Below are 12582 nucleotides of genomic sequence, written 5' to 3' on the forward strand. Positions count from 1 at the left end.
GAAAAGTCCAAAAGCCATTATTATGGTGGACATAGGGAAATCCACTGCTTATCCCAGGGATAAACCACATGGAATCCTATTGGCCTTTGGGGATCCTGCCAGGTACTTGTGACCTGGATTGGTCACTGTTGGACATAGGATACTGGGCTTGATGGATTTTTGGTGTGACCCAGTATGGCAAATAAAATAAGATAAAAATAAATCTGTGATCAACATAAAAAAATCTATTTGGAACACCAAAAAACCTGAAGGAAACAAAAACTTTGTTTACCAGTGATACAGAAAGAAACAGTCACCCCTAGTACTCTGGGTCTTAAAATGAGTTTACTTTTCCCCCACCAACAACGAATCCAGACCCTGGGGGAAAAAGACATTAAAGAACTAGCTAGGAGTGGTTCAAGCCCAGAAGAAACACTAAAGACTAAATATTCAAAACTGTCCAGTTAGAATTTATCCGGCTAAGTTACGATGTATATTCAGCGACATGACTATGCCGGTGAATATACGCATATAGCTGAGTGCTTAGCCGGATAAGTCTAACCGGCTAAGGTTAGACCTGCTCTATGGCACATCTAGCTTAGCTGTACAATTTATGCGGCTAAGACCAAATCCACACACTGCCTGCCCACAACTTATGCGGCTAATATGGTGTATATTCAGCGGCCGATATTTAGCAGCGTAAGTCCTGCTTATCCAACTAAATAGCATTGAATGCAATTTGAATATCAGGCCCTAAATTCTTTTATGGCTCCATCAATGGCTAGCAGCCACCCAAAGATGGGGGTTACATAAAATGATACCCAGGAACGTGGGTCTTGGAGGAGTGCAGGGTGTGAAGACGGAAGTTTCCAGTGTTAAATGTGTCTTTTTTGGCCTTTATATTGATTTTGTAAAATTTGAGAAAAATTCCTCCATAGACAACAATGGGCTAAAGACAGCCATCGGGTCTGCCTCTGGGGAATGGGTCGAGCCTGAAAACCTTCATTCTACTCACTTAGAGCTGGATATGGTTACATTAATGCAGGCTGAGTTGATGCAAGTCCACAAGGAACTTGGTGATATCACCAGAGAGGTGGTACCCGTGACATCTGATGTGGCAGGAGGCAGGAGTACCTATTGACAAATGCTGGGAGCTGAGGAGGTACTTGCCCGAGTTCCTGAAAATGACGGGACTGAAGGCAGTGGCTGCACAGACCTGAATATAGAACTTTCTCCGGTCATGGTGTCAGCAGATACGGCAGTGTTTGTTATCTCCCCTTCTTGCTGCCATGGAAAGCCTGAGCCACAACTACCACCATCTTGTGGAGTTCTCTCTGATCTTTGAAACGCTGGTGAGGCACAGGAACTGGCCCAGCAGAGAACGAGAGAAAGTATTTGCCAGCCCCAGAGAGGCAGGGACCCAAATGTCTGCGGACCAAATTCAGGCACTCAAAAGAGGAGGACCCCTCAGCATTTTTTTCCGCTGCATTTTTCCACCACCATCAGTCCCGGAGATGTCCCTACTGCCCCCAGGCTGCTGCACATACTTCCTGATTGCTTTGGCTCTCTCCCTGCTGCCACAAAACCACGGAGGCCAGTGGGGAGAGAAAGGAGCCTTACGGGGAGACATCAGCGCTGGCATGATCGGGCACTGAAGAAACGCGGGCCAGCATAACATGGAACCCAGGAGGCAGCATGATAGGAAAAGCAGGGCCCCACAAGAGAGTGGAGGCAGCAGAGCAACTGTATGCCTGAGTCAAAGATGTGCTGTGGAACCTGGAAGTGCCCCAGTGTCTGAAGATCAAGGGAGCAACAACAGTGGTGCGATTGAACACCCGAAAATGCCCCCCCTGCTGCTGGATGGGTACCGCCATTCCTGTTTGTCGATTCCTTCCTTTTCCCTATGGCTGCAAAACTGGGGAGGCCAGTTTGCCCCAGGGCCTCAGCAGAAATGAAGTCAGCAGCTGCATACCAGCATGCACCCGAAGGGAAGGAAGAGCAGCAACTATGGAGAGCAGCTGACACTGGAGAGCTGAGGCAGCTCGATCAGGCATGGGGAAGAGCAGAGAAGCCAACCCTGCCAAGAGCAGGATTGCACTACAAAAAAGACAAGCTGCTATCGCTGGAACTTTCCCCTGTGCTGTAGGAAAAAACTGCCTGGGAAATAGGAAGAATAGCTAAATAAGGCCCCCAAGGAGAAACAGGAGCTGCAGCAGGGCTGAAGCAGTGCAAAGGCCAACCACAATGAGGACAGTAGAGCTGGAAAGGAGACTGCGCAGACAGGAGCTGCTCTTAAAGGGGCAGCTCCTCAATTAAATGATACCTTTCCTAAAAGAGCTAAATCACTTAATGGACCCCTCTGTGGGGTCAAACAATGCAGCAATGATCTGTGCGCTGGAGCTGTGATCCCATCAGTTGCTGCCTGTGCCTGTATGCCATCCTAGAAAGGGAAATGGCTGGTGGCGCAGGTTGGCAATGCATAAGATTTTGAGCCCCTGCAGACTATATATCTTTTACTCCAGTTTAACCAGTGTAACTAGCTTGAAGAACTGCAAAGAGACTGTACTGTACTTTTATTTTTATCTATATGGTATGTTCTGTTTTTATTTTTTCTTGGTCCTGAAATATTCTTGTGATCTGGAGCCAATGTAGTTAGGACTTTGTGTTACAGGTGGTGATCTACCCTGCCCAATGATAGAAGATCTTAATAAGCCATGGTTTGGTCACCCCCTTAGAAAACTAAGAATTTTAAGTTTTGAAGCTTTTTGTGGAAATAGATATTGCAGGATTATAAATACTGCACTTTGGGCATAGTTGTGTCCCATTTTCATAGACAATCTTTCTTGAGCGTACTGCATATGCCTGATCAAATAATCTCTCCCTTTTTGCGAACTTACCCCTTGCTCAGGCCTGTGGTTCAGTCCTGGAGATTTCTATGTAAATGGTGGGGTGTGACATATATGGTTTCTGAATTGTTCCTTTTCTCCCTGGAACTAAAAATCTGATTTTTAAAACTTGGAAATTTAAGGGCTTATGTACTCTGTTTGCCCTTTATTGTAAAGTTTGAAATGTGGTGCTTTCTTTTGAATAGTTAAAGGGTCAATTTAGTTTACCTAATAAGCATTTTTATGCTTACCTGGAAGCTAGGCAATAGTTTTTTTCTTGAAACAAGTGTTTCCACATTTATTTTGCAACCAGATTCCTTGGAAGAGGAAATACATTCTATAGGGAAATTTAGCAACAAATTTGGTATAAAATTTGGTATAAAATGAGGTTAGTTAAATACATAGCTAAAATGTTAGCTAAACTGACAAATTATTGGAACCATGAATTACCTTCTAATATTATAAATGAGGACATGATACAATTTATCGGGGGCCTTGGTAAAATTTCTATAGAAATTAAGTTCCAGGAGAGGCAGCTTAGACTCTTACACCATTCTTACACAGTTAAATCACACTGAATGGATATTGTACAATCTGCTAATTGTATTAAGTGTCAGATAGAATTGGGACATTAGTTCATAACCTGGTTTTATGTAATAAGTTGTAGGGGATCTGGGATGTCATCTTAGTGGGTACTGAACAGGCCCTTAATGTTAAGCCCCCTATTTGCAGTGCCTGGTTAATACTGGGATCACTGTCCCGAGCTTTGGGAGTTTCTAAGGGCTACAAAATGTTTGCCCAGATTGCAATCTACTATGGTTTCAATTGATGTTGAATGGAAAAGCTACTAAGACAGAGTATTTCTCTGGTACATGGATGCATTTGTTGTCCCTGAATGGCTTTGTTCCACTGGGATGTTAACATCCATTTGGCTTGTCTCATATGAAGATGTGCCATAGATGTAGCACAGCCAAATGTCCACACACACACTGTGAAAGCTTTTAATATGTACTCTTTCCTGAGGAAGGAAAAGAAAAGAGCCTTCATGAAAGAAAAACAGTGTTTCCTTTGATCCAGTGACCTTACTAGCAGTTAATGGTCACTGTACATCTGTAGCTTGACTTCAGGCTCAGTACCTTGGGTCTCTCTTTCTCTCTCTACAGGGTGTCATAAAATTTCACCTCTGCTTCTATGTAATGGGTCTTTAAAAGGCAGCACTCCAGCTACCTCCCTAGGCCTATTTGGGCAGATGATCTGGATATGCCAGTTCTCTCCTTTCCATTCAACATCAATCACTGGGGATTCTCCTTCCCTTGCTATCCTGTCTATTTCTGTCTCCTCTGAATCCTCCATGCTTTTTCTCTGTATTTTTGGTTCCTTGCATATTACTTTTCTCCTTTCCTACTTTCTCTTATAGTTTTCACTTCTTGAGGATTGGCAGAAGTTGGGGATTTGATCCTTCTCTCTCCCTAAACTCTACCCAAGTATCTCCTGCTTTTTTTCTTTTTCTAATTTTATTTCCTCTAATCTGTTTGCATCTCTAGGCTGTCTGTTGTCTTTCTTCTTCTTGACCTGGCCACAGATATACTGTATAACAGTAAATCCAGTTCTTTAGCAACCTAAAAGAACTGTCTGGAAATGTAAGCCCTAACTGCTGTTATAATCAGTGTGGTGCCTGCTTGAGAGTGGAGAGACTGCAGAGCAGCATGCATCAGAAAATTCATTAGCTGTTCACTATTTTGCCTTCTTAATTGGATTGTGCTCATTCTCCATTTTAAATTATCACAGAGAACCAGTTACACTGTATTTGCAGTGCTATTTTGTTGTTAGCATTGCAAAATTAATGTAATCCTTGATGCATTCATCTCAAAGATAGAGCATGACTGTACATTGGCCAAGAGACTGGGACTGTAGAGATGGGCAGACTATATAGGCCATATGGTCTTTTTCTACCATAATTTTTCTGTTTCTGTGTACATGTGGCTAAGAAGAGCCATTAACAAGAACAAGACAGAGAAATATAGTGGACTGTGTTGAGAAGAGAAGGAGCTATGATGAAAAGAGGAGAGAGTTGGGGAAAGAAAGTATTATGGGAAAGCAGGCATTCTTCCCTTGAAGTTTGGACAGTTTGCATATAGGGAGAGCTCTAGTGGATTGCTTAAAAAAAAGACAGAAAGAGAACTCATGGTTAAAATGAAGTTTCTTGGGTGACACAATCTCTGAGGGTTCTGTGTTGACAGTAAGTGAGATCATGGTTGCCTTCTGGGAGGTGTAGTTCTAAGGCAAAGTGAGCTATGAAGCCAATTGAGCTAACTGACCATCTGAAACCAATTGGGTAAACTTCAACTAAAGTAGAAAGTTAACCTGCCAGAGAAGGGTAGAGAGGGCCTGGGAACATTTGGAAGGAAGAGCTGTATGTCGGAAACTGAAGTCAGGGAGGCAGCTAGCTGCTGAGAAGCTAGATGTTTGACAGGATTAAAGGTGCGGAGGCTTCTTTACTGGGCTGAGAACCAGATTAAATGACTAATATATCATTATATCACATAGACCTTCATATGACTGAATGGGCACATGAGCTACCAATGAAGCTTGTAATGCCCACAGCTTAAAGTATAAAAAATTCACATAAAAAGTCTAATTGAGACATTTGGTAGACTTACCTTGCTATATGAAATGTTCTTTCTACAACTATTTCAATAACATGTGATTTCCTATGTAAAGACTGCCTTGTATAAAGAATATCCTATTTCTTATGTAAAGAATGCCTTGATTTCATTCATTAATCAGTCATAACCCATCCAGTTAGTCTCTTGTGTGTACTGCTAAGAAACTTTGTGTATTAGTTACAATATTAACAGGTAACAAACCACAAAATATTGTGGAAAACAAAGGATCACAAAAATATACAAAATTATTAGTTCATAAAAAATAACTCACACATTAAGTTCACGATAAACTGCATTCTGTAGTTTCTTCTCCCAACCTGTTAAAAAAAACCCAGAATACACAATAAATGCAAAGGGCCCAATTCAAAACATCTAAAATTTCCCTTTTTCCTATCCTTCTCTTCAGTCAAGCTGTCTAAGATTTAAGTTTACCTAGATAAGAGACCAGATGACCCCTGGTCTCCAAGGAAAGACTGACTCAAGAAATGATTTTGCACCCTTGCAACTTAAATTCTGTTTTGCTTATAAATATTCAAACGATAAAACCATATTGTCACAGTTTTGCCTGTTTTACAGGCTCTCCATGCCCTAGTTCTGCCTGTTGTGCAGCCCTTCCCTCCACCAGGGGTCCTCAGCAAACCTCACTTCCAGCCTTGCCAAGATCCTCTTTGTTGCTCACACCACACCCAAGCTCAAGCCCCATTTAACCCTGCTCTGCTTGAACTTCAGGGCCTCATCATGGAGTCACCCTTGGCTCTCTGACCTGGCCGCTCTTACCTTGCTCCATGCCTTGTGGCCTCCAGGTCTTCTGTTATCTTGTACCTTGCTCTGTAGCCTACTCAAGCCTTACCTTGCCTTGTGGACTCCGGGTCTGCTTTTACCTTGCACCTCACTCTGTGGCCTAATCAGGCATTATCTTGACTTGTGGCCTTCATGTCTGCTCCTTAACAGCCTAATGGCCTTCTGTACTGCTGCCTTTGGGTCTCAGTTTTCTCTGTTCTGAGTTGTCCTTGTATAGTCTTTGTCTAGTCCTGTCCATATCTGTCTTATCTAGTCCTGTCCTTGTCTGGTCTTGTCGTGCCCTGCCCAGTCCAGGCCCCAGTATTCATTGCCTTGTGTTGTCCCAGTCTCTATCTAGTTCCAGTTCCCACTCTATATCCAGCCTAACCTGTGTCTGTACTAAGCCCCATTCCCTGCTCAGTTTCCTGCCCAAGCCTGTATCTGTATCCAGCCCCAGTACCTGATCAGTATCCTGTCCAAACCTATGTCTGTATGTAGTCTCAGTCCCTGCTCTGTGTCAGGCCCAGTCTGTATCTGTACCCAGCCCCAGCCCTTGCTCAGTATCCCACTAAACACTTGCTCCAGTATCTAGTCCTCAGGTTCAGTCTCATCTAGCCCGCCTAGCCTCATCTAGCTTATCCAGCTCCCTCCAAGCTCAGTACCAGACAAGCTTCCAGGCATGATGTACTGCCACCGCAGCTAAGCCCTACCAACCCCCCATAACTCAAGGGCTCTACCTGTGGGAGAGGGGGCTGGGTAGGTCTTTGTCTAGCCTTGCAGTCGTGCACCACACCTATGGGGTATACCACACCTCCAGCCTGGCATCCCATTACACATAAATGCAAATAGGAAAAAACAGGACTGGTTTACAAAGTCTCGAATGACTTCAATTCATTTCACAACTGTAAATTAGAGAAACCTAGCATACATGGAATTACTTGACTTTGGTGTTCACCCCATCCCATAATAGCCTACCTCCTCCCACTAAATTACCTTACATAGAAAATAGTTCCCATTTATGATATCACTATCACCTAAATTCTGAAGAAGCAGCAGAGATTATAGAAAGCTTTGCATGGGATCAAACAGAAATGGGTGAAAGGAAAATAAAACAAGCAAAAAAAAAAGGCTGTGATTAAACCAGGAGGAAAATATAAAAACATAAGAACATAAGATATGCCATACTGGCTCAGTCCAAGGGTCGATCAAGCCCAGTATCCTATATCCAACAGTAGCCAACCAAACTACAAGTACCTGGCAATTACCCAGACATTAAATGAATAGATCCCAAGCTTAACAACTAGAACAAAGGGGAAAGCCGACTGTCGCTCAGCAGCACATGGTCCGGAGGGAGGTATCTTCGAAGGATACTAATGAAGCATTAGAGTTAGCGCATCCCAACAGAGAAGTTCCAGTAATAAGAAATGCAGTTCATGTGCCTATAAATACAGAACTACCTGAGCTAAAAGATTCCAAATTATCCCTCACAACTGAAAAGCAGAATATTAATACAAACAAAATACACACTTTGAAATGTTTGTATGCTAATGCCAGAAGTCTAAGAAGTAAGATGGGGGAGTTAGAGTGTATAGCACTGAATGATGACATAGAGTTAATTGGCATCTCAGAGACACGGTGGAAGGAAGATAACCAATGGGATAGTGCTATATTGCTGTAGTTACACGATGTTAGGTTCCATATTAGGAGCTACCACCCAGGAAAAAGATCTAGGCATCATAGTGGATAATACTTTAAAATCGTCGGCTCAGTGTGCTGCAACAGTCAAAAAAGCAAATGGAATGTTAGGAATTATTAGGAAGGGAATGGTTAATAGAACGGAAAATGTCATAATGCCTCTGTATCGCTCCATGGTGAGACCGCACCTTGAATACTGTGTACAATTCTGGTCGCTGCATCTCAAAAAGGATATAGTTGCGATGGAGAAGGTACAGAGAAGGGCAACCAAAATGATAAAGGGGATGGAGCAGCTCCCCTATGAGGAAAGGCTGAAGAGGTTAGGGCTGTTCAGCTTGGAGAAGAGACGACTGAGGGGGGATATGATAGAGGTCTTTAAGATCATGAGAGGTCTTGAACGAGTAGATGTGACTCGGTTATTTACACTTTCGAATAATAGAAGGACTAGGGGGCATTCCATTAAGTTAGCAAGTAACACATTTAAGACTAATCGGAGAAAATTCTTTTTCACTCAACGCACAATAAAGCTCTGGAATTTGTTGCCAGAGGAGGTGGTTAGTGCAGTTAGTGTAGCTGGTTTCAAAAAAGGTTTGGATAAGTTCTTGGAGGAGAAGTCCATTAATGGCTATTAATCAATTATACTTAGGGAATAGCCACTGCTATTAATTGCATCAGTAGCATGGATTCTTAAGAACATAAGAACATAAGAAAATGCCACACTGGGTCAGACCAAGGGTCCATCAAGCCCAGCATCCTGTTTCCAACAGTGGCCAATCCAGGCCATAAGAACCTGGCAAGTACACAAAAACTAAGTCTATTCCATGTAACCATTGCTAATGGCAGTGGCTATTCTCTAAGTGAACTTAATAGCAGGTAATGGACTTCTCCTCCAAGAACTTATCCAATCCTTTTTTAAACACAGCTATACTAACTGCACGAACCACATTCTCTGGCAACAAATTCCAGAGTTTAATTGTGCGTTGAGTAAAAAAGAACTTTGTTCTTCTTAGTGTTTGGGTAATTGCCAGGTTCTTGTGGCCTGGTTTTGATCTCTGTTGGAAACAGGATGCTGGGCTTGATGGACCCTTGGTCTGACCCAGCATGGCAATTTCTTATGTTCTTATGTTCTTAAAAGGGGGCAAGATGGCGCCCTGAGCGGAGTAGTGTGAGTGAGTTGCTGAGCAGTTTCGTTTTGAACGGCGTTTTATACTCCTTGGAACTTTGTTACTTTGAGAAATAAATAATTTAAACAATGCCAGCAAAACGCAAAGGGAAAATAAGGGTTTTCCCTCTATTTCGACATAGCTATCTGAACAGAGGCTTATAACTACCTTCACAACTCCGGGAGCAGCGATGACCGGGGGGAGTAGCCTTGCTACAGTGCTGAAGGGAGGAAATTCGCCACCGCCAGAGGCGAAGGTTTCCCTCAGCCCCCCCCCGAGATTTGGTCACCAGCTGAGAGGGGAGTGTCACCTAAGACTCTGCTAGAGACGCTGAATGATGAAGTCAGCATCTCAGGACTGCAGGGAGAAGGAAGCGAGGCCGCTGCCCAGCCAGAGCCGACAAGGAATCCTCTAGGGGGAATCTTGGAGACGTTTGGCCGAGGGGCAACCAGTGCACCAGCCACCGGTACACCAGTTTCATCGGGTGAGCTCATAGAAACCCCTATAAGACCAGCAGTGGTAACTATGGAGACATTATGGGAACTTTCTGCTAATCTCACAGTTGCTGTAAGAGCTAGCAACCAGAGAATGGAACAAATAGCCTCTTCTCTAAACAATAAGATTTCTGAGCAAAATCAGTCACTGCAAGAAATAAAAGAAAAAGTGGATGGATTGGAAACAGAAATAGGAAATATACAAGTTTTCAACCAGGCAACAATAAAAGATAGAACTACATTGTCCAGAAGATTGGAACTACTAGAAAACTGGAACCAGAGACTTAATGTGAGATTGATCAAATTTCCTAAAATTATGGGTGAGCTCCCAATAACTTTTAAAAGATATCTCCGGGAGATTCTTCAAATGTCGGACTCTGATATGCCTGTGATAAATAAGGTTTATTTCATTCCTAGAACTAGTGCTGAAAGAGGGGGAAATGTTCCGCAGGAGCAAAATCAATTTGATGTAGATAATCTTACTATGATTCTTGAGTCCTCTGCTATAGAAAAAATTGTATGTACTGCATTGATTGTTACATTGATTGCAGAATAGGATGTCAGCAAAAAGTATTTTCAGCATTTAAATACCCCCTTTCATGGTATAATTATACGCATGTTCCCAGACATCTCAAAGATCACTCAAGAAAGGCATAAAGCCTTCTTAAGTATGAGGCAGGAGACTGATACCTTAGGCACAACTTTTATGTTGCGCTACCCTTGCAAATGTATTGTAAGGAAGGAAAGTGATTGTTACATCTTCTTTGTGCCTGAGCATTTAAGAGATTTTATTGATTTTTTTTCTGCCAATGGTGCCTCATAGAGAATCATAAGGAAAACATTTAACTGCTCTTGTTCAGGGTTATACCATTTCTTCTTTTTATTTTTTGTTCTTTTTCCTCAAATCTAAACCCCCCAACGAGAGAAGTTTGAGATTATAGTTTAGCCATTATGGAATAGCTCAATGGTTTATATACTTTCTGTAAGAATGTTATCTTTAATGACTAATCCAAGTTTCTATTGTAAACAAATACTTGATTTGTATTGAAAATTCAGAAATAAAAAATTAAAAACATTTTTTTATCGCAATGAGAGAGGAGCAACTTGGTGGCGGGTGGGGCTTTATGACCGGGATGGCATAGAGTCCAACAGAATAAAGATCCTGCAAGAGACTAAATGCACAATTGAATCTTTATGGGTAGAAATCCCTTGTGTGTTGGGGAAGAGTATACCGAAAGATATATACTCCTGTCCAACTGGCGAAAATGATAAGACGGACAGTGAAATGCTAAGAGAATTTAGGGAAGCTAACCAAATTGGTGGTGCAGTAATAATGGGAAATTTCAATTACCCCAATATTGACTGGGTAAATGTAACATCAGGACATGCTAGAGAAAGAAAATTCTTGGATGGAATAAATGACAGTTTTATGGAGCAATTATTTCAGGAACTGACAAAAGAGGGAGCAATTTTAAATCTAATTCTCAATGGAGACCAGGATCTGGTGAAAGAGGTAATGGTGGTGGGGCCGCTTGGCAATAGTGATCATAACATGATGAAATTTTAATTAATGACAGGAAGGGGGACAGTAAGTAAATCCATGGCTCTAGCACTAAAATTTCAAAAGGAAAACTTTGACAAAATGAGGAAAATAGTTAAAAAAAAAAAAAACATGAAAGGTGCAGCTACAAAAGTAAAGGGGTAGATTTTTAAAGTAATGCACGGGCCTAGATTTGTTCGCGCAACTAGGCGCGAAAAATCTATGCCCGATTTTATAACATTTGCGTGCTGCCGCGCGCATGTTAAAAAATCCAGGGTTGGCGCACGCAGGGGCTGCACAATTGTGCAACCTGTGCGCGCCGAGCCGAGCAGCCTGCCTCCATTCCCTCCAAGGCCGCTCTGAAATCGGAGCGGCCTCGGAGAGAACTTATTTTTCCAGCCCCCCCACCTTCCCCTCCCTTCCCCTACCTAACCCACCCCCCAGCCCTAACTAAATTCCCTCCCCCCCTTTCTTTAGAAAGTTACGCCTGCCAGCCAGCTGTCAGCGTGTCGTTCCCCGGCCCGGGGGCTGGCTCGGAGGCCTCAGCCACACCCACAGAACGCCCCTGGGTCGGTGCCACGCCCATGTCCTCGCCCTGGAACGCCCCTGAATGCCGCGCCGCCCCAACACACCCCCGACACACCCCCCAAGCAAAGCCCCGGGACTTACGCGCATCCAGGGGATTTGCGTGCCGGCGCGCAGGGCTTTTAAAATCTGCCCCAAAGAAAGGAAAATTGGTTCTTACCTGCTAATTTTCGTTCCTGTAATACCACAGATCAGTCCAGACAAGCGGGTTTTATTCATCCCTACCAGTAGATGGAGGTCCAGAACAACACTTTGGGCACTGCATATATACGAGAGTGCCACCTGCAGTCCCTCAGTATTAATCGATATCCAAGCCAATATAAGAAAAATAAAGAGCGAACGAGGCTCCCAACATGGATACCCCTGACCAACTAGACAACCATGCAGAAAACGCTAAACCTAGAAATTGAAGCCAAAAGATGGAAAATCTGCTTTGCAAATAAGTACAGCAGTAGACCAAGCAGTCTTTCGGCAGAGATCCTCAGGGCGGACCTCTGGACTGATCTGTGGTATTACAGGAACGAAAATTTGCAAGTAAGAACCAATTTTCCTTTCCTGAACATACCCAGATCAGTCCAGACAAGCGGGATGTATCAAAGCCCTCTTACACTGGGCGGGAACCCGAAAGACCCTTTTGAAGAACACTCTCTCCAAAAGGGGGCCACCTCCGGGGCCCGCACATCCAAACATTAATGCTTGGCAAAAGTGTGCAATGAAGACCACACCGCGGCTCTACAGATCTCTTGGGGAGACACCAGCTTACACACAGCCCAGGACAGCGCCTGAGCTCGAGTC

At 43.3% G+C, this 12582-nt stretch overlaps 1 protein-coding gene across 3 annotated transcripts in view; it reads right to left on the minus strand.

The window, feature by feature from the left end:
* Positions 1-12582, minus strand: part of TBC1D19 (TBC1 domain family member 19) — a 397957-nt gene that overhangs the window by 275995 nt on the left and 109380 nt on the right. For all 3 annotated transcript variants that reach the window (XM_029589774.1, XM_029589764.1, XM_029589755.1), the window contains exon 3: positions 5802-5847. In XM_029589774.1, the coding sequence (XP_029445634.1) occupies positions 5802-5847 (46 nt within the window). The remainder of the gene's footprint in view (positions 1-5801; positions 5848-12582) is intronic.

Source organism: Rhinatrema bivittatum, chromosome 1 (genome assembly GCF_901001135.1).
Source record: "Rhinatrema bivittatum chromosome 1, aRhiBiv1.1, whole genome shotgun sequence".
In the NCBI taxonomy this organism is placed as follows: domain Eukaryota; kingdom Metazoa; phylum Chordata; class Amphibia; order Gymnophiona; family Rhinatrematidae; genus Rhinatrema; species Rhinatrema bivittatum.